This window comes from Ceratotherium simum, chromosome 12, assembly GCF_057802395.1.
Source record: "Ceratotherium simum simum isolate JZ-2026a chromosome 12, ASM5780239v1, whole genome shotgun sequence".
Lineage (NCBI taxonomy): Eukaryota > Metazoa > Chordata > Mammalia > Perissodactyla > Rhinocerotidae > Ceratotherium > Ceratotherium simum.
The window spans coordinates 7,489,404-7,515,581 of NC_141911.1; the positions used below are offsets into that span (position 1 = coordinate 7,489,404).

General features: G+C 49.2%; 1 protein-coding gene across 5 annotated transcripts; it reads right to left on the reverse strand.

The window, feature by feature from the left end:
* Window positions 1-1,957: 1,957 nt before the first annotated feature.
* On the reverse strand, window positions 1,958-26,178 carry STMN4 (stathmin 4). 5 transcript variants are annotated; one of them, XM_087437348.1, is made up of 8 exons: window positions 26,048-26,178; window positions 9,154-9,244; window positions 7,977-8,072; window positions 7,204-7,284; window positions 6,562-6,770; window positions 5,531-5,722; window positions 4,784-4,837; window positions 1,958-2,563 (listed from the first exon to the last, which is right to left on the reverse strand). In XM_087437348.1, the coding sequence occupies exons 2-7, from the start codon at window positions 9,164-9,166 to the stop codon at window positions 4,817-4,819; spliced, it is 612 nt and encodes a 203-aa protein (XP_087293474.1). In that variant the 5' UTR covers window positions 9,167-9,244; window positions 26,048-26,178; the 3' UTR covers window positions 1,958-2,563; window positions 4,784-4,816. The 5 variants fall into 5 exon arrangements, with proteins under 5 accessions (XP_087293474.1, XP_087293476.1, XP_004433611.1 ...); XM_087437350.1 differs by lacking the exon at window positions 7,204-7,284; XM_004433554.3 differs by lacking the exons at window positions 4,784-4,837; window positions 26,048-26,178 and adding an exon at window positions 22,643-22,920 and having other exon boundaries at window positions 2,305-2,563.

Here is a 26,178-nt window from a genome sequence, read left to right on the forward strand (position 1 = left end):
CCTCCATTCTTCGATATGTGCAATTGACAATATTTTCTGGGTTATACACAGTAGAGGGTACTACACCAATGAAGCTTCAAGACAAGAACCCTGGCCTTTCTTTCAACCACACTGCTGCCCCTAGTCACATCCAATGCAGGGACTCTGGAGACACCACTGCCTGGGACACAAAGATTAGTAAAACTGGTTTCTATTTTCAAGACCTTCAAGCCTAATAGAGGAGAAAGATAGGTAAACAGTTTCACAGTAATCAGAGCACGTAAGAGGTACGACGGAGTCAGGGCACTTAATATCTGAGCTGAGTTTAAAAGAATGTGTAAGAATTAACTCAACCAGGCAGGGAAAAGCAACCCACACGAGGGCACCGCATGTGCAAAGGATGAAGGTATGAGTCGATGTGGTTTATCAGGGGATGAATGGTAACTGCAGGCGTTTGGTCAATGAGAGTGGTGGGAATGGACCTTCCTCCTTGGTCGAAGAGAGTGGTGGGAATGGACCTTCCTCCTGGCCTTGGGTATTCCAATGGGAGGACAGAGATGCTGGTGGGGTAAATTTGTGAGAATATACCTTTGAGGCCACTCTTGTCTCCTTTTTTCTCAGAAGCAGGCAGTTCTGGATGGCATGGCCACAGCCTCTCATTTTCTCAAGCACAGCAGCTTCTGTGCTGCTCCCCTGGGGCTGGAGCTCTGGTCACCACGTTCATTCCAGGGCAGTGACTTTCAAAGTGACTACAACCCCCAGTAAGAAAGACATTTCATACTGACCTAGAATATACATACTCAAATATAAAATTGAAACACAATTTTCATAGAACAATACCTGCATTATTGCCTGTGATCACTTTGATATTTTGTTTTCTATTCTAGCCCATTTTTAAAAAATTAAAGTTGGGTGGCACCCACTAAGTTGATCTCACACGCCAATGAGTCACAACTCACAGTTTGAGAAACACTATCCTAGGACTTGTATCCTAGTTTGGAATGTGGAGAAGCAGCATAGTGCAGTGGCTAAGAACTCGGACTCTGGGAGCAAACTGCCAGAATTCAAGTCCCTGTTCCCCTACTTATTATCTGTGTGGCCTTGGGCAAATTTATAACTCAGTTTCCTTGTCTGCAAAATGGGATAATAAAAGGACCTACCGTGCAGGGTTGTTGTAGGTATTAAGTGAGATAATATATATATAAAAGCCCAGAAAACAGCCAGGCATCTAGTAAGTGCCAAGTGTTAGATGCCATTATTATTATTATTATTATTATTACTACTATCATCATCATCATCATCATCATCTCTGATCCTTCCTGCTATCTCATTCTAAAATGAAGCTAAACTGCAGTACCACTGGCGGGGAGGGGGAGAAGGCAATACCAAACGGTTTATTTACAAATCTGTACAAAACTCACAGTGTGTGGAGCAGGGTGCGGAGATGCCCTGGGACCCTGTCCACACAGACTGCCCCCCAACTCCTGCTGCAGGGGAGAGGCAGAGGGAGACTCCTTTCCCAGTCATGACTCTGTTCTGGAGAAGGTGACAACTGGGTCTGAAATGACCCTCTCTGCTTTCTACTAGCAAATATTTTATTTCCTCACTCGCTTTTTGTGACCACCTGGAATCCCATGGCCCCAAAGCAGGGAGGACTTCCTTTTTACTACGCATACTGGGGACCGTATTAGAATGTCAATCCATGGAAAGGAAGATTGGATTTATTTTCTCAATAATCCAGTGCACTGAATCCAATAAAGGACAACCCACAAAGGGTTTTAAAAAAGAGAAGAAAAAGCAAAAGCAAACTACGCCAAAGGCTGGCATGTTTCAACCCACCTCACCTAGCACCTCAGATGCTCTGGCGGTCAGACTAAAAAACAAGGGGCATGTGCCACCGGCGTGGAAGCCAAATTCAAGAACATTCGATCAATCAACCAAAGGACAAATTCAGGCAATAAAGGACTGGAGACTTGGAGTAAATGTTTCATTGGTCATGATGATCAAAAGATGATGTTTAACACACACACACTGGGACCTCCTCCCGCCTGGCGCAGGGCGGAAGCAGCACCTCCGGGCCCCACCCCGTCCTGGGCTTCTCCTGCCACACCCTGCAGCCACCGCCCCCCAGGCCTCTGCCCTTCACTGGAATTCTACTGCCCCGTTTTCACCTCCCCTCAACACGGGGCCTGGACGCTCACTGTGAAGAAAAGCCGAAGACGCCCTGAGTCTGCGGTGGGCTGGGTTGCAATGTCCATGAGTCCTTCTCCATCTCCCCTTCCCAACCTCTCTCCTTCTCTCCCCTCTCCCACCCCATCATTGTTCCCCAGAAACAAATAGGATGGCTTTGCTGGTCAATTCTTTACATGTACAAACACCAAAAGCAGAGGAAACGCCCCTGGCCACCCCCCTCCCCCCAAACCCCAGTGCTGGGAGAGCAGCCGCGGCGGACGAGGCTGCCTCGGGAACTGCGGAGCTGCTGGAGCTGTCCGGCTGTTCTGGAAACTTCTTTGGCCTCTGGGCTTTACCTGGAGGCCTCTTCCTTCAGCTCCTTGTTTTTCCGCACCTCCTCCGCGTGCTTGTCCTGGGAGGGAAAGGAGGGAAAAGGGCAGGTCACACAAGGTTTCCCGGGGGAAAAGGGAGGATGAGGGTTAAGAGAACCAAAGCAAAGAATGGCTGTCACAGGAAGTGAAGAGCAGGGTCTGCAAAGGCTCCTGGGAAGGGGTAGAAGGTGGCAGGTGAGACCTGCAGGAGGCAGGTGTGTGGGCCTGTGGTGCGGCCCCAGGGAGCTCACAGACTGGGGCCAACCTCCTGTGGGGACCCCCCTCACGGCGACCTCAGGGCCCACCGGCCTCTCCCTCCCTCCCCTAGCCATCCTGGCGTTTGAACTGAATATGCTGCTGGAGTTCATGTAAGGGGCAGCTTAGCGTAGCTGCTAGAGGAGCAGGTAGAACAGCCAGGCCTCGTTGTAGGTGTCCCCTACACACACACACACACACACGCAACCTGACTGCTGCTTTTCTTTCTTGTCCATCTCCTTAGCGAAAGTCATCTTAACCCCCCTGGTGAAAGATGACGGCTCTTAAAGTTTAAATTGACTCAAGAGTTTTTGGAAATGTTATCCAACTCCAAAAAGTGGACTTTCTTACAAGTGTTGTAAGGGGGCTCTCTTCTGTTTCACAGCGTAATCAAGCCAAAAGATGGGAAATGACTTCCAAGGCCCACCAGCTGTGTGGCCTTAGTGAGCTCACTTCACCCATCAGGCCTCAGTTCTCTGGTCTTAGAGAGAGAGGTATGGATGGGAAGCTGTTTTCCCTCTAGAATTCTGTAGTTTCAGTGTTCCCCTCTAGGGCTCATCACAGTCTGCCTTACTTCCCTGCTCACTGTGCATGTATCTGGGTGCTCTATCGGACGGGGACTTCCTTGTGGACAGGGACCATGCCTTTTTCTTCTTTCTGTCTTGCACTTGCTACTGTGGCACCTTCCACAGGGCAGGTGTTCAGTAAATATTCTGCCAGACTCTGGCATCATCACATCCAGATATCAAGAATCAGCCTGGTGTAGACCCACTGAGGCAGTCCAGGTTCCAGGATATACCTTGAACTACAAATCTGTCCCTGGAGAGGCCTTAGAACTTTCCATGGCCCTGGGGAGAGTGTGGGGAGTGGTGTTTGTAGGGCAGTGGTTCTCAACCTTGCTACGAATCAGCATGACCTAGGAAGCTCATTAAATTGCAGGTCCTCAGGCACCATCCCTAGAGAGCTGGGTTAGTAGGTCTGGGGTAAGGTCCAAGTATCTGTAGTTTTAAACTTTATACCAGGTGAGTCTGGTGCAGATGGTCAGTGACCCATACAAACACTGACACAGAAGGCACTGTTGAAGGTGTCCCTGGCCTGGGGCAGGGCAGAAACCACACACCTATCTCTCATTCCACCTCTTGACTTCACCCCTGGGCAAGGGTGAATAGGGATCAAGATCCCAGGGGAATGAGGCCCACTCAAATGTCTGCTATGACATCTTGCTTCTTTGAGACTCACCTCACCTGCAAAGCTATTACTCCAGAGTGCAGGCCTTCCAATCTCCCCACCTCAGAATCTACCTCCATTCCCAGGTGAGCTCACTGGGCAGACCCCTAGGATTCTGGAATCCCTTTCCTTGGCCTCCAGTAGCCCCTCTCTGACAAAACGCTGGCAGGATGGTTGTGGGCTGATCTCCCTGAGACAGGCGTTGAAAAAGCCACCTGGACTCATAGCCAAAGAACTGGGTTCTAGTCCAAGCTCTACCACTTAGTAGCTGTGTGACCCTGGGCAAGTCATTTGACCTTCTCTGACACAGTTTCTTCATCAGTAACATAAAGATAACACCTGTGCTACTTACCTCATGGACTTGTTGTGAGGATAAGGGTATGAGGAAATCAAAGTGTTCTGCAGTCTTTCAAATACCATATCATGGCTCTAGCTGCAATTATCTGCTTTGGGTATGGCCTGAGGGCCCATGCCCCATCCTATCCCAACCCCAGATTTTTTTCTGCAAGAATTTGCTCCAAGTCATCCCTCAATAATTGGCAAAGCCTGAAATCAGACCCAGAACACTTCCCTCCCATCTGATACTTGGTGGAGGCCGTGCTGCCCCTAGAAGGATGGAGTGGGTATAAGAGCAGAGGGGCTGCCACATGCTGGCCAGCTGCAGGGCCTACATAACATCCAGATCCCTTGTGAAGAAACCAGATCTTTCTATCAGCTGTGGCCAAGGGCCTGAGACTCTAGATGGATGGGCAGGAAGGAGCGGGGACCACGCTGCTCACCATGGGATGAGGCCACCGATCGGGTCCCGGGAGTCACCGCGCAGCAGGCGGCTCCTGGAAATAAAACACAGAGCTGGAGCTCTCCCAGGAGCTGCAGGAGAAACTGGGGCAGCCTTGAGGCTCAGGAAATGAGGCCAGCATGTTCTCGGCAGGATGGGCTGTTGTTATTCTGCTGACACATGAGACCAACCCCAGTCTCTCACGTTTCTCTTATTTAGGTGACACCATTTGGTTTACTGACCAAAGGTAGCATATTGGAAAGACCCGAGACTCACTCAGTCTATATCAAGAAGTTTGGAGAGAATCATGTTTCATGCTCAATGGGCAACTTGGCTCATCATGCCCTTGGCTTAGAGCCAAGAGCTCAAATCATCATCTTTCATTAAATCCAATCAGTCTGTTCAAGGATGATGCCAGGAATGTACAACTGCTTGCCTCTCCCTACTCCCTTGCATTAGGCAGGCTTTCTCTAGGAGATAAGAGGTCTCAATACCCTAATACAATGAGAAATTTCCATTGCGTAGCTGTGCAGCACGTCCCCCAAGGGATTCCAAAGCTCAGTTCATGTTTCTTGCCTATGACTTCCCAAATCATCCTTTGGAACTCTCTAAGGATCAGGCCTAACAGATATATCCCCTTTCCTGCCCGAGGCTCCTTGCTCCCTGAAATGATATATAGGCCCATTATACTTGCCATGAAAGGAAGAGGGTGTCCCAGGAGTCTCCTCTCCGATCCGAGACCACCTACCTTCTCTTGCAGCCGTTCCAACATGGCGGCAAGGTGGGCCTCCCGGTTCTCCTTATTGGATTCCATCTTCTGGGCCAGTTTTTCCTTAGCCATCTTGATGAAGTTGTTGTTTTCCTCAATGGCTTTTTGGATCACCTCCCGCTCGTGTTCTCGTTTCTCCGCCAGGTGCTTCAGGAGCTCAGCTTCTTGGTACTAGGGAAGCACAAAGAGGGAAAGAGGTCCTTACAGGTGAGCATGCCAGGGTGTATTTTTATCATCATGACTTAAGAGCTCCACACCCAGAACACATGCCTTCCTGAGCCTGGTCCCTGACCCATTGGCAGGAAGCAAGGATCCTTCCTGGATTCTCCCATCATACCCCCAGTTCCCTTTTTCTCACTGCCATCAGGCATTCATTCATTCATTCACAAATACTAAATGACCATATACTATGTGCCAGGCACTATTCTAGCAACTTGGGAAAGAAAAAAGTCTAGTAGAGATAAGACATATATAAATAACTCTGATCCAGACCAGCACGTGACATATGCCTTAAGAGGTAGAGAGGAAGTGCTCTAGGAATTCAAGGGAGGAGAAGATTATTTTCTGCTTGAAAGATGAAGAAAAGTTTACACAAAGATGGCATCAAAGAATCAATAGGAAACCTGGAAGGCATGCCAGGGGGTGGAAACAGCCCACACCACGACCTTCTTGCCCCTCCCCCAATTAAGGAGCCCTTTCCTTAATTGTCGAGACTTTCCCTAATCCTTAGTGTTTGTCAATGTCTTATCCCTGTCACTGTGCATGTAGGGCCACCTCTTGGAGGTATGTAATGCAGTGCCTTATCCCCTAGCCAAACTGTAAGCTCCTAGAGACTAGGGACTTAACTTTGTTTCCCTCAATGGTGCCTCATTCTCTGCCCTGCACTTGGGAGGTGCTGCCTAAATATTTGTAGGTTGGTGGTGACCTGACCCCAGCTCAGGGCCACCACCTGTCTTCTCCAACTCCCTCGCCGTCATACTGAGATAGAGGGAAGAAAGGACAGCACTTACCTTCCTTCGCTCCTCAGCTGCTTCTAGTTTCTTCTGGATCTCTTCCAGGGATGGGTCTCGCCGCCTGGGTAGGGAGGCATTGAACTCGGGCACCCCATCAAAGGAGGGCGGCTTCAGGATGACTTCAAAAGACTGGCCCGAGGTGCATTTGTTCAGCTCAATGACTTCCATGTCGGAAATTACACACCAGTTCAGGTCCACCGTGTCTGCTGCAGAGAGCAGAAAAGGGGCCGCTCACCCCCTGAGGACTGCATGGGTACCCACAAAGCATGCACACATGCATACACACGTGGGAGGTCTGGGGTCCCCAAGGCAAACCAATGGCTAGGGCTCTGGGTCTGTCCTGGGCATGGCAACTAAGGTCATGGGTTCTGCTGGAGCTGGAGGAGCTGGTAGCCACAGTAAGGTCTCAGGCTCCAGGAACGGGGGTCTCAGGATATCTGAGGTATAATAACGGCTGAGCAACTGCTTCTGCTTTTGCTGCTGCCACAAGCCTCCTCCCATAGATGAGCTCTTGCTGGAACTGTCATCTCTGGTGGCCAGCAGGGTGCATTTACCCACCACCCACCACCCCTCCGCTCCTCAGCCCTCCACGAATCTGATGGCTCGGCCTGTTGACACCTCTCCCCTGCTCCCTCCTACCCTGCTCTCTTCTTTCTCTCCAGTCAGCACTGTCTTTCCGCTGGCTTTGATCTTTTCTCCTACACTGTCTCCCACACCAGCCTAAACAGAAAAAACAATCTCAGGCAACCCGAGCACTCCCACCTCTCATTTCCAGACCAAACCCGTCCCTTCCTTTTAACCTCCAAGAAATTGAGAGGTGACATGTTACCCGACCCCCCTATCAGGACATGGCCATTCAGTGCTCCCTGCCAGCTTCTTGGGACATGGTGTCCTGGGACCCTGTCGCAGGTCCCAGGCAGCATGGCTATCACAGAGCCTCCTTGGGTGGCCACAGGTGGAAGTCTTCTTCCCACCTCTGGACTCTCCCAGAACATTCTCTACCCTTCACTGAGGAGACCTGGTGACCGTGGAATCTAGTGATTTATACCACATTTTGTCTTCTCTTCTAGTCTAGATGTTCCCTGAAGACAGAATCTCTGTCTGCTTCACCTCTGCACCCTCCACAGCATCCATTTGTTAAACAAATAAATAACAGCTGAGATCAAGAGCACTCCGCAGAGTGTCTGAATCAGACCTTCAACTGCTGTCTGGTGCCCAGGCCGCAGCCTGACACCTGCCTTCACAGGGGGCTTAGACCCTCAGAATCAGCCGGGTGATTTTACTGACTCTGGGAAAAGAAAGGTGATTGGGGAGGAGAGTTTCAGGGAATTGGGGTAGGGGGCGCTGTGCTCATGGATACAAACCGCAGGAACCCTCCACCCGTTACTCTCCCAACTGTGGCCCTCACTTACCTTCATATTTATAAGATGACTTATTCAGGGGGTCGGCCAGGAAACAGGAGCAGAACAAGGACACGAGTGGGAGCTCCTTCATCTTCTCTTTGTAGGCTGCGGAAACACCCGGCACATGAAGATGGCCACCCCTCCTAGACTCAGAAGCCAGCATCCTTGCGAGTCTGGGCGGCTGAGCAGTCAGGGGTCACTGGGCTCCACAGAGGCACCCGAACCACCCAGGCCCACCCCTGGCTGCGGATCCAGCCCACTTTGCCCCAGGCAGCCCTGTTTTGGATTCCTGTATGTGATTCGGACACAATTCTGCCCTCCTATTAGAACCTGAGCCTTCTAGAGCATCCAGGTGACACCATCTTTCCCCCAGTACATCATTCCCCTTTGTAGTACTGAGTGTAAAATGCCCTCAGGTAAAGACCCCTAGCATCAGCGCCTTTGCCCCAGCCTCGTGCCCTGGACCCAGCTCTCTGTCTCCCCACACTTGCCCAGGATAGTCCATTTCTTATGCTCCAGGGTGCAGGAAATCTACACTCCATTTTACTCAAAGTACTTGGCAGTGCTTCCCTGAAGGGTGAAGAAGCTCACCACCGTCCCTCTGGTCTTGCCTCTCACGGGGTGGCCAGATCAGGCTGTGAGCCTCCCCTGACCGTCCCAGCACAGGGTCGAAGCCAGAGGGGCTGGTGTCTGTGAGGCCTGGAGTGGTAGCCCCACCCCCCAGCATCTAGTCTGTGTCTGGAGAGCATGGGTTAGAGCTGCTGTGCTGACGTCCAGCCCACCCCAGCCCTGGCCCTAGCGAGCGCTCCCTGCTCCCGGCGTGGCTGCCGCACCGCCCTGGGGCCAGCGCATCTTGTTTCAAGCTCAGGCTCCCTCAGCACTCAGCTAACCCCGGTGCTCAGTGCCCGGTGCTCCCCCGTCATGTGCTTTTACAGATTGAAAACATAATGAACTGCAAAAATAATACATGTGCATTGTAAAAACTTTTTAAGAACACACACAGATGAACACAAGGAAGCAAAGCTTAGCTGTGATCCCACTCGCCATCTAGTGATAACTTCTCTTAACCCTCGGGTTTATTTCCTGTCTGTTTTTTCTCTTTTTCTGTGCATCTGTAAGTACATTATGAGTGTACAGAAACACCCTAGGCCATGGTGCCCATCACATAAACAATTTTTGTACCTACCAGCGAGGGTCATGTTTTCTGGAATGTGAGAGATGAATCCAACTAAAAGTCACAGAGTAGGTCTGTCACAGCACAGGACACTGTCACAAATCTGAGGAAAAGAGAGTATTTTACCCCTGACAGGTTATTCTCTAAGGAAGGTCTTTACACAACCGGGGAGGGAATCCCAGGAGGTACCTCGTCTGCTCCCACCTCCAGCCGCTCTCCACACCAGCTCTCCATTTCCAAACGCCAACCCCCTCTTCCGCACCACCCCAATCAACCTCAATTTCCATATGCTAATGATAGTTTCGTAATTGATTTCCTGGTCCCAAGCCCACTGCGTGGGCAAACATGGGTTTTCCAAAACTGTATGGATCAGGGGTAATGGCTCCCTGTGCAGCTCAGTGGCCTGGCCCAAAGCAAGGGTTAGGGCGAGAGACAAATCCTAAGTCAGAATCACCTGGGAGATGTTCACAAAATAGCTGTGTATCCTGAATTTCTCCCTACACCCACCCCAGCCCTTCTCACTCAGCCCATTCTGATATGGGGTGAGAGGAAACTGGACAGAGGGTGTCAAAATACCTCTTCAGATGCCTCCACACTCCCTTCCTTCTCCCCCCCAAGAACCACTGTCCTAAGCACTCCTTGGCGCCGTTTAAGACAACCCTGGACTATGAGAAGAGATGAGCATTATTAAGGAATGATGTCATCATGTGTTTAGTGCAGAGACAGACATCAGTATGCAGGATTACAGTGGGAGAACAGAGATAGGGCTCCATATCCATCATGGGGCCTAGGGAGCCAGGGAGGGCCCCACGGTGTTAGCAGCACCTGAACTGAGACTTCAATGATGAGTTGGAATTAGGCAGGAGACAGCAGGGAGGGCATTCTGCCAAGAGAGCAGCACGTGCAAGGGTTGGGGGTAAGAAAGCTCAGAGTCTATGGGGATCTCAAGCTGGTTGATGTTGGACCAGAAAGTGAAAGAGGAGGGGGAGGTAAAACAGGAGAGGCAGGGAGGGAGCAGATTAGGGAGTGTCTGGGGGACAATGGGCAATGGGGCTCCACTGAAGGCTGCTATCCAACAGAGAGGAATGACCTGCAGTGAGCATCTGTCGTGGGGACCACTCGATCTGTGGCCACTGTGATGGTTAAGTCAGGTGTCAACTTGACTGGGCTAAGGGATGCCCACGTAGCTGGTAAAACGTTATTTCTGAGTGTGTCTCTCCAAAAGAGATTAGCATTTGAGTCAATAGACAGTAAAGGTCACCCTCAGCAATATGGGTGGGCACCATCCAATCAGTTGAGGGCCCTAATAGAATAAAAAGGCAGAGGAGGCAAATTTGCTCCCTCTGCTTGAGTTGGGACACCCATCTTCTCCTGCCTTCAGACATGGGAGCTCCTGGTTCTCAGGCCTACGGATTCAGACTGGAACTCCAGCACCAACTTTCCTGGGCCTGCAGCTTGCAGGTGGCTGATCGTGGGACTTCTCAGCCTTCATAATTGCATGAGTCAACTGTCATAATAAACCTCTCCTATATATCTATAAATACCTTATCGGTGGATTCCCTGAAGAACCCTGATACAGTTGCCCTCAGCAGTCACTGTGCCAGCGAGGGGTGGCATGAGCCAACAGCTCCACTGTCTGCATCCTCACGAGGTGAAGGGACTTGGAGGCTGACTTAGAAGGCTTTTCTTCCTTAACGAGGTGTTTTTCCTTCTGCGGACCAGAGTCCACACTGGCTGGGATGGGCAGGGAGCCCATGGGAGCCGTGGGCTCAGCTCCAGCTTTAGGGCTAGACCAGTGTGGAGTCAAACAGACGCCACCTCTCTTACTGGCTGTCCCCAGTCACTTTACGTGTCTAACCTGTGCTTAATTCCACACAGAGTTGTACAAATTAAATGAGAAAAGCATGTTACAGCATCCAGCAAAAATGAGGTGCTTAGTAAGTGTAGTTTCCCTTCCTCTGCCTTTTTCATCAGAGTAGCTACCACGTGCCATGCACTGCTTCAGAGTCATCACCTGTGGTCCTCACCAGCCCTGCAAGGAAGGACTGTCGTCCCCATTTGCAGGTGAGAAACTGAGGCTCAGAGAGTTCGTGTGACATGCTCAGGGTCAATCAGTTAGAAAGTAAAAGAGCGGAGATCTGAAGCCAGGTCAACTGGCCTTCCAGTGCTCTGTTCTCTGTGGCGTCTTCGGGGTCGGCTCCTGTTGTGCTTTGGAGCCAGAGGCCCCTTCCACGTCCCTCCCAACACAGCACAATGGGCCTCTCTCCTCGGAGTCAAGCTGATCCTGACAGTACCAGCTAGTCCCGGAACAGGGAGGGGGACTGAGTGCCGGGATGCGACATCTGTGGTCATGAGTCTCCATTCTACACAACCTCCACTCATGACCAGGCTGATTGATGAGACGACTGGCAGAGTGAGCCAGCCCTTGCCAGGAGAGGGAGCAGCCTCAGACTTTAACCTGGGTAATAGATCAGAAGCGAGGTTCCAAACAGGTGATGGGGAAGCAGAGAAGGTAACCCTGAGAAAGAAGGGGGACTGAGCTGGCTTTTTCTGTAGGAGCGAGTAGCTGGACTCAGAGACCATGCCCCTCAGCCTAAGCTGAGAGTGATAATTAAGACCCTCCACTCATGGAGCACTTTACAGATTACAGTTCCTGGCACCTACATTATGTCAGATGATCTTCACATGAGGCTGGGCTAGGCTGACAAGGCATGCATCATCAGATTTGTTTTCCGATGAAGAACCTGGGGCTCAGAGAAGTTAAGACTCTTGGCTAAGGTCACACAGCCAGTTGGTGGTAGAGCTGGCTCTAGGATCCAGGTCTTTCAACTTATAAGCTCTTCCCTTGTGGTCAGTGAAGGAACTAGATGCTAACTGCTGGTTCCTTCATGGTCCTAGGGACAAAGGGAAAGCCAGTCTGGCCTGAAGACATCTAAGGAAGATATTGTGCAACCAGGTAGAGAACACAGGTCAGAGAGACAGAGAAGGAAGACCAGGGCAGGCAAAAGGAGACATCCTAGAGATGGGCAGTGGTATGCACGGCCAAGGGATTTGTAACTGAGAACTGTTAGCTTCACAGAGTTGGAGTCTGCATAACTAAAAATGTGCATTTATAGAGCATCTACTATGTGACAAATGCTTTCACTTTAATTTTCTTAATAACTTTGTGACATAGGAATTACTATCCCTATCTTATAGATGTGGGGATTAAGGCTCAGAGAGGCCAAGTGACATTTATTTCCAAGGTCACTCAGCATAGTGGGTTGAACGGTGTCCCCCAATAATGTATGTCTACATCCTAACCCCTACAACTTGGGAATGTGACTTTATTTGGAAAAGGTCTTTGTAGATTTAATTATCTCAAGATGAGATCATTCTGTATTATCTGGGTGGCACCTAAATCCAATAGCAAGTGTCCTTATGAGACATGCAGATGAGAGACACACAGAGAGAAGAAGGCCGTGAACGATGGAGGCAAAGATTGGAGTAACACAGCCACAAGCCAAGGAATACCTGGAGCCACCAGAAGCTGGAAGAGGAAATGAAAGATCCCCCCCTAAAGTCTCAAGAGGGAGTGTGGACCTGCTGGCACCTTGATTTTGGACTTCTGGACACCAGAACTGTGAGAGAATGAGTTTCTGTTGTTTTAAGCTACTAAGTTTGTGGTACTTTGTTACAGCAGCTGAAGGAAACTAATACACTCAGTAAGTGACAGAGCCAGGGTTCAAACTCATGATTCTTTCACCTTGTCTCAGCTACCATGTTTATACATGGTGTGATATGTCCCTCAAGATAATCTGTGTACATGTACCTGTGGGTACATGGGGCCCTTGTACATCCTCATGCCAACAGTCACATCATTTCTATTGCTCTCAAGACCCCAAAGATGTTGCTGCCCATGGGACATTCTAAGAAAGGATATAAGAGGGGAGGGGAGAGGGCAAGACTCTAATGGAGGGCCCAGCAATGCAAAGGGGTCCTAAGCCATTGGGTGGTGGCAGCCACAGCAGAGAGCCTGACTTTGTCCCTAATTAACCTGTGGCATCAGCATTGGGTGAGACTGGTCACACCCTCCTCCCCAGTGCTTAGCCTGGCTGTGTGAGGACTCCAGGTTGTCTTATAGGTTAGACTCAGATTGGACACACACCACTCGGAAGATCTAGTTATGCTAACCCATGGCCGGAGGTCCTTCTGAACAGCTCTTAGGCCCTGTTCTCCCATCTTAGACAGCCACAGCTCAGGCCATTCTCCTAGGCAGGTCCAATCAACCCAAGGGCCCACAAACCAACCTTAGTCTGGAGGCCTTGGCCCTACCATCCTCTCACAGTGCTGTGGAATCTGTTAAATGGCTTGGAAGTTTGGGTCATATTGTCATGCCACAGCAAAATACCTGCAATGGAATGTGGCCACCAGGCCTATTCTGGGACTGACAGAGAAGGACAGTAAGGGGTGTCATTGCCCAAGGTCAGAGAGGACAGAATGCTAGGAATTTGAGGAGGCAGGATAAAGACTGAGAGACAACAGAGGTCAGAGGAGGCATGAGGCCATGAGGTCAGGCCCATCAGTGGGAGAGTCCCTCCAAGACATCAGACACCAGAGCATCATAAGGCAAAGCTCCGCATTGAGGCAAACCTGTGGCCCTCCCAGAGGCTCTACGCCTGTTTTCTGTTAAGGCAGAGGCCAATCCCAGGCCTTGGGTAGCCACTAAGGAAGACCAGCAAACTGACCTCATCCAGTGGTAGCAAAGATCAAAGGGGTCCCCAACCAAAGGCGGATGTGTCACGATCACTCAGCAGATAACCACAGACCCAGAGCTAGAGCTCAGGACAGCAGCCTCCTGACCCCTGCCCAGTGCTCACCCCCAAGCACTTTTGATGGGTGCAGACTGGTTGGTCGAAAGGCAGAGCCTCCTTGGGCAGCCCAGTCCCTGTGTTGTCAGTTATCCATCCAGCATAGTAGGTGGCAAGAGGACTCAAGCTTCAGATGGCAGAGGTGAGAGTGTGATGAGGTTATTAAGCAATTCAGGCTCTACGGTGCCTCTAACCTTGCAGTGGTGTTGGAACTTAACTGTGTGCTGGGTGTGTGGACTGGGTTTATTGGGGAACAGAGAAGGCCCGCTAGGCTGCATGCAGGATGCATTGGGGCCAGTTGCTAGAACGGAAATGAGAAGATCCAAGACCTCCAGACCAGGGAAAGAGTTTGTACTTTATTTTCTGTTCATTAGAAAGCCACTGACATCTTTTGAATAGAGAGAGGAAAAGTTGATGCTGATGATAACAACAATAATAATAATAGCTACCACTTCTTTAGCACCTGCTTGGTACTGGGCAAATCATAGACATTATCTCACTTTATTCTCTGAGGTTCTTTCATAGGAAGAAAATTGAAGCTCAGCAGAGTCAGGTTAATTACACCAAGTCATACAGGTAGTAAGGGGCAGAGCTGGGATTTTCATTCTAAAGCCCATCTCTGTCTTTGATTACGCCACTAGTACAAAAAGATTCATCTGGCAGCATGAGCTTGGGGAAGAGATTTGAAGGGGAAGGCTGGAAGCTGAGACTAGGCACAAAGTGATGAGGACCTGGCTAGAATGACTTACACCCCGGACGGTCTGCATCCCACCCAGTACTGTTTCCCTGTTTGCAAACTGATCCATACATTTCCCACAGTCTGAGTCTGTGTATGGAAAAGCAAGTAAGCACACATTTTTGTTGCTGGATTGAACCATTAACGTAATTGGCAAAATAAATTAGTTAGTGAAAACCCCACCAAGCAGAGAGGCAGGCCTTCAGGAGATGAGACGCAGAAGGAGTAAGTCTTGATCGGGAGTGAAGGCAGCTGATAGTGAAGGTCTAGAATCAAGCTGTTGACTGAAGAGGGAGCTCGTGGTGACATGGTGGTGGGGAAAAATGCCTCAAGTGAAGAGATCAGAGCCCCCAGTTTCCCCTAGAACCTCAGAATGTCAGAGATGGAGAGAACTGGTGATCATTAGCTAGGGGTTCTCACCTAGGGGCAGCCTCACTCCCGGGAAACACGGGGGACTCTGATGGTCACTAGACTGGGGATGCTGCAGCATTCAGTGGGCAGGCACCGGGTAGGCTAAATGTCCTGCATTGCACACAATCCCACACAATGAAAAATTGTCCCTTACAAAATGCCAATACCCTCCTCCCCAGAGACCTGACATCCTGAGGTCACACTGAGTTGGTGGCAGATATGAGACCAGAGTCCAAGCCTCTGGATTCTAGTGTCGGTTCCCTCCCCCTTCATGCTGATCCCTTCTCTCCTCCCACATACCAGAATCAAGGGAACAGCCCACATGGGGGCCACCAGAGCAGCAGTGTAAAGATGGGGATGCAGAAGGGACACCACGGCAGAAGGAACTTTTTACATGACCAGAAGTGGTGACCCATGCTCCCAGACTTTCTGTAATGCCGTCAATGACTAGGCGTCAACAGAGAAGAGCATCACCCTCTCAGGTGCCCGATGGCCGTCTACTGGGTGCACGCCTGACCTCCTGAGATGCCTCTGACTGACCACGTGGCCAAAGGGAGCAAGCATTTTATTTGTCACTGCAAGAAATGCCCAGATAATGCCATCAGGAGGTGTCAAATCCCATGTGGCCCGCTTTTGAGGGATAAGAAGCTCATGCATATCCAAGTGGTTTGAATAGAGTGGTCCCTGGCAAGGATGTTCTGCGACAATATAGGAACTCTGGCGTAGAATCAGGGCATGGAAGCAGTGAGTTCTGATGCGGGTCCCCTGATCGTAAGCAGTACAGGGAGGTGGCTCTTTAGATCCGTGCCTATCATCAGGATTTTTAAAAGTCTTGTTGAAGTTATACGTTTACCTGAAATAAGCTGCACGAGCTACCTAAATGTCATGGAATCCTATCATCTCCTTACAGTAACCCTGGTTATTTTGTACTGATCAGAAGGCTCTGATTGGCAGCCATATGCCTTATTTGGGTTAAAAAAAAAGAGAGAGAGAAATTATTTTTTCATGAATGTGGTTTTTATTCTTTCCAGAATATTTATTGAATATTTAAGTCCGTGCCAAGCCCTCGGCTAGGTCCTAAAAGAACCACAGGGGTTTTGATGATGAAAAAGCGAAATAGGTACCCTGGGTGGGAATTTGGAGCCTCCGGAAGTTTCGCAGATGCTCTGCGGGCTTTCAGCAATTCTCTGGCACTAACATGGACCATGTTATAAAGGGAGAAGGAGTGGGTTTCAGAGCTCAGGCCGAGAAACGAACAGAGGGGAACTGGGCAAAGCAGAATAGTGCGTCATTAACTGCCTTTGGGGAAGGGGTGCTTGTCTAATTCCCATCCCCCCAGTTTTGCCTCTAAGGGCTTACAGAGGAAGAGATGGTGAGAACCGTGGTCAAGAGCAGCTTCCAGACAGTTCCTAACAGGCTTACAAATGCAGCTTCAGTTGCACTTCCAGGAAACAAGGAGAGGTCACCTGCTGCCAAATGCAGGGCTCTAGGGGCCTAGGCTGGGGAGCCCCTCCTAGTTGTGGCAGCTACGTTGAGAGGCAAGCCAGAGAAGGAAATTAAGCCTGGAAAACCGACAGTCCCAAATATCACAGTGATGGCACTTTCTGGGCTATTTTTATTTTCAATTTAATATATAAAGAGGAATCAACATATTAGAAGTCAAGTTTAAGGGCACGGACTTCCATTCAGTGTCGCCAGATGGAGAGCAAGGCACTGTGACCCAGGTACTGTGTGAAGTCAGGGGTCAAAGCACTTGGAAGCATTGGCAGACAGAGCAAGCCCTTGTAATCTCACTCCTAAACATGATATAGGAATGTTTCTTAGAGCTTTACAGTTTACCAGGCACTGTCAAGTGCGTATAGAGGCATATATGCATTTTATATACAGTGCTTTAATTACAAACATATTAACATCGTATTTCAGAACATCTATGTGACAGAGAAAAGAAATCCCTGTCATCTTGCTACTTTTTGCTACTAGCATTTCTTTCTAGCTTTTTTTCTTCCTATGCCTATCATTTTTACATAGTTGTAATCTGAGCATATATATTTTATCATTTCATTATCTTCAAATCCTATGAAATAGGTACTATTATACCCATTTTACAGATGATCAATTCAGGTAAGTGACTTGATTTGCCCAAAGTCATACAAGTAGAAAATGATAAAGAGGGGATTTGAACTAAAGTCTTTTTATATCAAAGCCCATACTGTTTCCAGTAAAGTTCTATGGTACTTCCTCATATGCAAGGCCAAGCATAAATGTAAGCAAGATAGATGATTGCCTAGGGTGAGTGGTTGAAGGGCGCACAAAGGCTTGCTCGCTCCAACTCTGCCTCCCAACCACGAGTGGCCCTGGTGCTTAAAATTCTCACCATTAAGCTCCCTTTTGCATCAGGTATTGCTCCAAAAGTCCATGTTAAAATGCACACAAATGACCTACCAAGTGTAATAAATTAAATCATTTTCGTATCAGCAGAGAACAAGCAATGGATTTGTAGACGTTTCCAAGGGTCAAGCTCTGTGTCCATAGATGGGAGGACCCATGGGGATCTCCAGCATTTCCATTTCCCACCCTTTTTCAGATGAGGAGACACAGGCCCACGAGGTCGGGCGCCTTTCCCAAGATTAAGCAGGAGGAGGAGAGCCGGGTTTCTGGCCGGCATTTAGCTACACTAAGGGGAGACTCTTCTCTTTTGCAATATTACTCTCGTTTTCTTTGTTCTTTCATTCTTTGCCAATGCTTTGTAAGTTTCAAATCTTGTTTTTATCTATAAGTTAAAATCGTTTATATCTATATTTCACTACATTAAGAATAAAACAGTATCTAATGGTTTTTTTTGTGTGAGATGAGAGATTTAGTATACTTTTACTTCCTTTCGCTACAAACCTTCTGATTTTGTCACAGTGATCTGGATTTTCAGTTCTGGATTATGATTACTGATTTCTTTCTTACATTATTCATTCAACAAATATTTATTGAGAACCTACTACATGCACGATGCGAGGTATTGGGAAGGAATACAATGATGCATTTGAAAGACATATTCCTTACCCTCAAGAGAGTCGCCATTTGCATTCAGCTTTATAAACATGTTGATTATAACTAGACAATGACTCTAAATTCTAGTGTTTTCTTTCTTCATGACCATTATCAATACCATATCTTTTTTTTGTACTTGAGTTCTTTAATTTGATAAAATTTTTTGGTTAGCTAGACTACTTCTGGAGTAATTTTTTTTCCAGGAAGGGTTCATAGAGTACTTGTTGAGTCCTTCCATATCTGGTTTGGTGGCAGGTGCAGAAAACAGACAGACCTGTCCCAGGATCAGTAGTCAAGTTGTGCTTGTGCTGTCAGCAGACAGAGCCTGTCCACCTGTTCCCACAGACTCGGTGTGAACCCTGCTCCCTACCTGGTCTGGATTTCTGGGCACGGACTCCCACATGATCCGCTGGCACTGCACTCTGCCCATCCCCTCCCCCACTGGGTCTTTCACCCTAAAGCCTGTGCTCAGCTCCTTTCTCTGGAGTCACAATCTCTGGTTTGTTCTCTGAACTCCCAGGTTGTCTGTACCCTGTCATAAATTAGACCAACCACCCCCAGGCTCCCACCCCTTCTGATCTGTTCTGTCCTCTGCCTTCCTACCACCTGCCTCCAACAGCAGGACGCTAAGGGAATTTCAATTGATAAAAAAGACCAGTGAGCTTTGGTGGGGAAGAAGGATGGGGTGTGTATGGGGAGGCGGGTGTAGTGTACCTGTATCTGTGTGTCTCCCTGTCTTCCTAGTGGGCCTAAAAACATAAAAACCTGAAAAAAATGCTTTTTAAAATGGCAAGAGAGCTTTTTTTGTCTTTACTCCTCCCCAAAGAAAAACAGAAAAAGTAACCTTTTACAGACTATCACATCTTTAAATATAGCAAATTCTAATTTAATAAGCAAACTAAATTATACATGTGCATGTTTATTTCCCAAACTAAAAAGAGAGAGAGAGAGAGAAAGAGAGAGACGGAGGAAGGGAGAGAGAGAGAGAGACAGAGGGAGGGAGAGTGAGAGGGAGGGAGAGAGAGGGAGGGAGAGAGATGGAGGGAGGGAGAGAGAGAGAGGGAGAGAGAGAGAGGGAGAGAGGGAGGGAGGGAGAGAGGGAGGGAGAGAGAGAGGGAGGGAGGGAGAGAGGGAGGGAGGGAGAGAGACGGAGGGAGGGAGAGAGAGGGAGAGAGAGAGACGGAGGGAGGGAGAGAGAGGGAGAGAGAGAGAGATGGAGGGAGAGAGCGAGCGAGGGAGAGCGTTTGGTTCTCTACAGGACATTTTTACATGTTTTATAATTTTCCCCCAAAATTTCTATCTCCCCCTCCCCAAAAAAGTCTCATTTCTATCCACTCGTGACTTCAAAATTTCTGGGAATTCTGTGTCTCCAAATGAGAATCTCGAGGTAAGCAGGAATATAATGTAAAAATATCAAAAGGGTCTGGCTACAGGATCTTAGGGGTTCGGGAAAAATTAAGCCTTCTTTGGTTATGATCTTGGTTTTTTAAATATCCAATTATTTAAAATCAAGAACATAAAAGCTCTGAATTTTCCCATTCTCTCTCTATGGTTGGTGTAATGTAGACGCTCTCTCCTTCTCTCTTCCCTTCCTTCCTTGCTCTGTGTCCCTCTTTCCTGTTCTTCTACCTTACTCTCTGGATGTCAGTTTATTAATCTTTATTGCTCTATTTTAAATCTTATCAGTCTGTTTACTTCTCTCCCATAGGGCAAATGTGGTTAAAATGGCCTAGTCGGATGAAAGAAGGCAGCCAACTTCACTTGGCCCTGGGATTTCTTTTACTCAGCCAAAATGAAATCTAGACATTAAGTAAAAAATCCAAGACACTCCCATGACCCCACTGCCAATAGTATGTCTGTTCAACAACCTGCCCAGGAGGGACAATATTAGACCAGGCTTCTCTATCTTTGATGGGTCCTTTAGAACAAAGTATCTCCCTAAAGAAATGTAGTTTTCCATTTGAAACAAGACTACTTGGACCCTTACCTTGGGCACTTATTTTGTACCTGGTAATAGGGACACATATGAACGAGGCAGTTCTCCTTGCAAAAAGTTCAGTCTACAATATGGATGAATCTTGAGGACATCATGCTAAGCGAAATAAGCCAGTTACAAAAGGACAAATACCATATGATTCCACTTACACGAGGTGCCTAAGGTAGTCAGATTCATAGATACAGAAAGTAGGATGGTAGTTGCCAGGGGTAAGGGGGAGGGGAGAATGGGGAGTTAGTGTTTAATGGGGACAAAGTTTCAATTTTACAAGATGAAGAAAGTTCTGGGGATGGATGGTGGTGATGGTTGCACAACAATGTAAATGTACTTAATGCCACTGAATTGTACACTTAAAAATGGTTAAAATGGTAAATTTCATATTATGTGTATTTTACCACAATTAAAAATAAAAGAAGTTCACAGTCTAGTAAGAGTTTTCCATAGGCTAACAGTCCTATAAGAGTTAGAAAAGTTAATTAGAGGTCACTTAGCCCAATGTTTCTCAAACCTTTCTTTTACTGGGACCCACAACAAAGAACTACATTTTTTATCATGATCCAATATGTATATGTCATGATACTGACATACATATATATATACATATATATGGTCACTGATATGTACACATATATACATACACGTAAATATACACATAACTGAACTATAAACGTAAATATATAAATATGCTTTATATTTGTTTATAAATATAAAATATAATAATATATGTATTTATAAACATATTTATTTATGTTTATTATAAATAGATAAAATGTATTTATATTTATAAATATATCTACAACTAAAAAATGGTACGAGAAACATTATTTACTATATGGGATATGTTCTTTATTTTCTGCTCTGTTTTATCCCATTTCATTAAAAAAAATACCAATTACAATCCACAAAATTGATTTCACAATCCACTAATGGGTCTCAATGTGCAATTTGAAAAACATTAATCTAGACCAATCTCCAACACAATGCAGAAATCTCCTCTATAGCCACCCTGCTGGGTAGTCATCCAACTTCTGCTTGAATGCTTCCATGATGGGGAACTCACTCCCTACAATGCTCTATGGTGGATCCATCTAGCAGTTAAAGATTCTCACCCCCTCCAAACCTGTTGCAGAAACCCTGGGACCCGCTGACAGGTGCTCAGGTGCTGGTGATGATAAGTGGACTTCAAGGAGGGGTGAAAACACAGTTTCTAGCAGCAAGATGGGGGTTTGGGGCAAGCTGGGGGGGTTGGCTGGCCCTACAGGATAGGGCAGGGTCTCTGAGAGACCAGCTCCCTTCTGTGGAGCTGCTGATCAGACCTTTCCCCTCTGCCTCCTCACCGCTCGCTCCAGCACTGTGATTATTTCCTCCTCTGACAGATGATCTCATTCCCTGTGGCACCCTGACTCCCCGCCTGTGGGAGAGGTTTCCTCCCTCTGGAGGGGGCCTCAGCCTCAGCAGAGACAGATTCCCATACATTCCCTCTCAACCTCCCACCCGCCCCGCAGGACTCTGGCAGGCCACCGCTGGGCGTTCCCTCCTACTATTCTCTTGGCCTGGGGACATGGGGGTCTCCCTGCCCAGGGTGTTTGGACACATTTCTGAGCCTCCCAGGGGTTCTGGAGACCTGCCCTTTTTCAGGACAATGGCACTCCTCCACACCTGACTGTGTCTTCTTGGGAGGAATAAAACAAAGACAGCACTGCCACGTGGGGACGGAGCTGGCGGCTGGACACCAAATCCCTGGGTCCCAGGGATGAGGAAAGGACAATGCCTAAACTCCTGGGAGGGCGGTGGGCTGAGCAAAGAGGCGCCCGGCGCGGCCACAGGCAGGGACCAGGGCGTGGCAGTGGGTTCCCGCAGTTTGCAGCTTTCCAGCTGCTGGACCAGCCCAGGTAGGATCAGGTTGACCTCAGGGCGGGGCGGGGCGAGGAAGAGGCGGTGATCTCATTGTATCCTTAGCACCAAGAGAAAAAAGTAACCCAGTGCAGGTAGAGGAGAAGGAAAAGAATGATACAAAATGGGAGGGGGAGCCGAGAACAGCTGTGGCTGAGAAAGGAAATGCAAGACCAGGGCAGCTTCTAGCTTGAGGGGGCTGGGGGTCAGAGCCGGCTCCAGGGGAAGCAGGACTCTGAACAAAACCTTTATCCCTCAGCAACAAAACATTTTTATGCAGAAAGAACTCACCATGGACATCTGACCCGAAAGAGACCCCGGCAATCCCCAGCCGTCCTCTGTCTCCCAGCTCTGGAAGGAGCGCCTGCAGCCCACCCTCGCCCCTCTGCCGAGCACCATTCTTTGCGCCTCACCCCATGTCCCCCAGGCTTTGACAAAGTTTAATTGATTGAGTGAAGCCAATGGCGACACAATAGATGCCAGACCCCTCGATTCTCCTCTCTGCAGCAGCTGTTTGCTTTTTTGTCTTTTGTCTGAAAGGCTTCAAATAATTTGCATTTCATTTCCACTTACCTGTAGTCCAGTTAGAAGCGAGCTGCTCGCTTCCTCACTCCTTCAATTAGTGGTACCCTGGGCTTCTCTCTCATCAGCACCACTGCTCGGCTCTCACCATGACATCACCTCCGAGTGCCGTGATTGGCCAACAGTGGGTTGCTTGGCAATTGGACAATCTCCTCTGGTGGAGCAGGGATTGCCTGAGTGAGTAACTCTTAGCAGGCCAGGGAGTGGAAGATGATGTCAGACAAATAGCCTGCTTTCCACGCTGCCTGTGGAGCTGGGGAACCAGAGGGTGAGGGTGGGGCTGCAGAGAGAAAGAGGGAGTGGTACGGGAGGGTGGGGGTAAAGGCACAGAGCTCGAGCTCGCAGCTGAGCCGCCCGGTGAGAGGGAGCACCTGGAGAGGGGGAACGATGAATGACTTCCAGAATCTTTAGCTCTTGCAGATCTGGGGGTGGGAGAATATGGAATCTAAAGGAGAAATCAGAAAGAACAGCTGAACCCTAAAAATAGCTTCCCGGAGGGCTTGGTGTCTGTTTCCAGCTCTGTCAGAAGGGCTGGTGGGTTTGAACAGTGACTCAGAAGGCAAGGAGGGGCTGCAGGCCCTGGAGCTGGGGAGGGCGCTGCACAGGGGTCCCAGGAGAGCAGGGCTTCCCTCTCGCCACCTCGCTGTGATGTTGGCCACACCACTGCTGTGGCAACTTCACCTGCACTAGTGGGTCCTCACAGCCCACCCAGCCCACCCGGGCCTTCCAGATGGAGGAAGACCGGGACTGAAGCTGAGGGTCATCACTACCCTGTGATTCCTAAATGACGTGGAACCCTGAGGGGATGAGAGGTCATCGTGGTGGCTTCTCTAGTTCCCTCAGGGAATGAGGGCAGGGAGTCCCTTGTGACACCTTCTCAGCCTGCTCACCCTCAGCCAGTCAGCTGGAGGTGGCAGAACAAGGCAGTTGAGGGACGAGGCAGCCCGGGGAGTGAGCCCCCTTCTCCAGAACACTTCTCCCGATCAAAGCCTCCCTGGGCGTGTTCTCCTCCCACACTGCCATGGCAGCTACAGACCGCTCCACCACCCAGCCTCGCCTCACGCCTGTTTTTTGGAGAGGGGTAAATTTCTTTTATTGGAGTAAAATATACATAACATAAAACTTACCATTTTAAAAATGGTTAAAAATGTATACTTAAAGTATACAGTTTGGTGGCATTAAGTACATTCACAGTGTTGTGCTACCATCACCGCCATCCATCTCCAGAACTTTTTTATCTTCCCAAACTGAAACTCTGTACCCATTAAACACTAACTCCCCTTCCCTTCTCCCCACAACTGGTAACCATTAATCTACTTCGTGTCTCTATGAGTTTGCCTATTCTAGCAAATTCATTACCTCATGTATTACCTCATGTAAGTGAAATCATACAATATTTGTCCTTTCGTTTCTGGCTTATTTGACTTAGCATAACGTCCTCAAGGGTCACCCATGTTGCAGCACATGTCAGAATTTCATCACCTCACCCTTTTAAAGGAGGATTTGTTCAACCACAATCAATTTCATGGACCCTCACCCTCTGCCACCACACCCCTGTTGACTGAGAACACACACAAAGACAAAAAGTTACACTGAATTCAGCCAATGCTTTTAAATTATGTTTTTAAACTACAAGAGCACCGGAGAGCATTTGCACATCACAGCTTGTCCATGTATAGGATGTGTGCTGGGGAGGAAGTGGGTTCTAAGGCCCTGACACTGACTCCCCGCCTGCACCCAGAGCTGGCACCGACTGGTTGGTGGCTCACTGCCCTGTGCCTGTGCTGTTCACCGGGGGTCCCATTTAGACACATAGCTCCAAACTCCCCACTTCACATCACAGGGGGGAGTGCCTGTTAGGTTCCACCCCTCTGGCCAACCACACCGAGGTGGGCAGAATCACGCATGACCCCCGAGAGCCTTGGGAGTTTTCCCAGCTCACCCGCACTGGTTCTATCGTGTAATCTCCCAGCAGCGCTGCAAGGGGAGCAGGACGAAAACCGTTCCTCTGTTTGAACAACACACTTATCATGCACGCCACATATCACTATCCCAGGACTCGGGCCCCACACTGGCCCGTTTCAGAGGGATCAGGAGTGCGTAAGGATGTCGAAATGGTTCCTCAACGTGCGGAGACAAAAGAGGCCACACTGCATACCAGGCTGGAACCGGGAAGCCAAGCAGACCTGAACCGTGTGGCCACCTCTGCAGTCAAGGGAGCCTCCCTCGCCTCCCGCAGTGGCGTTCTCCTCTTCCCTCCCAGCCCGGAGTAGTCGGAACTCCACAAAACCGCCGGCTCGGGAAAGTGAGGGCGGGGGGAGGAGACAGTGCGTTGCCACGGTGATGGCAGCCAATGAGAGATCCTCTGCTGCTAGGGGTGGGGAGCCTCTGTCTGAGTCCCCCTAACTGACTGACAGGAGGGTGGGGCTGGGACAAGGGCCCGGGAGGGAGGGACAGGACCTCACGACCTGAGAGCAGATACCAGGGTCGGGGAGAAGGGGTATGGGCAGGGCTGCCCCATTTCTAGAATCATCCAGCTACCATTTGAGTACTAAGCTGTGAGGGCCACATATATATACATTGACAATGTTGTGCTACCATCACCACCACCCATCTCCAGAACTTTTCATCTTCCCAAACTGAGACTCTGTCCCCATTAAACAGTAACTGCCCTTTCCCTCTCCCCACAACCCCTGGTAAGATATAACCGATAAATCTCACAACAGTCCTGTGAGACAGAGATGGGCCGCCCCATTTATAAAAGAAAGAGAGTCAGATGGGAACGGTAACTTGCAAACAGCCTAGCTGTTAAGTGGTGAGGCCTAGATTTGACCTTTTCTGGGAGAGGGAAGTACTACTGGGGAGAGGGAGAGTGGGTGGAGCCACCGCCCCTGGGGCCTCACCACCTGGCGGGAGAGTCCCAGGGCTTCCCTGAGGGGGCATAAAGCAATATGGTGATGGAACAAAGAAAGAAACATGGGTTTTGTAGGAAAAGTGCCAAGCACCAAGTTTAGAGGATAAAGGGTGAGGAGAGACCAAAACCGGGAGAGGACTCAGCAAGGTCAGAGCTGGGAGGTTCCTAGGGGTGGAAGGCGGCTTGGCAGCCTGTTCCTCACACCTTAATGTCCAAAGCTGCCGTGAGCTGCGCTGAGGAAGGTGGGTGAGCAGAGGCTGTCCCGGGCCTGCTGTGTCAGCTGTGGGTGAGCCAGCTGATTGTGATCAGTCCATCCAAATGCAGCGGCTGGACATTAGTCAAAGGAGCATGGGTCGCTCTGCTGATGCCACCTTCCACAGCTCAGGTTGCGCTGTGGTCACGACACTTGGACGGGCTCTTGCGGCCATTCCTAGAATCCCCAGGTGCTGCCTGGCTGCACAGTGGGGACTCCATTCATTTACCTCTTCCAGGGTGGACACGTGACCATCTGACAGTGGGAATCGGGACTCTGCATCTTCCTGCTGATGTTGAAGTGTGGCTAGAAGCAGGAGCGTGGATGACTGATTATCCAGAAGCCAGGCAACCAAGGGCA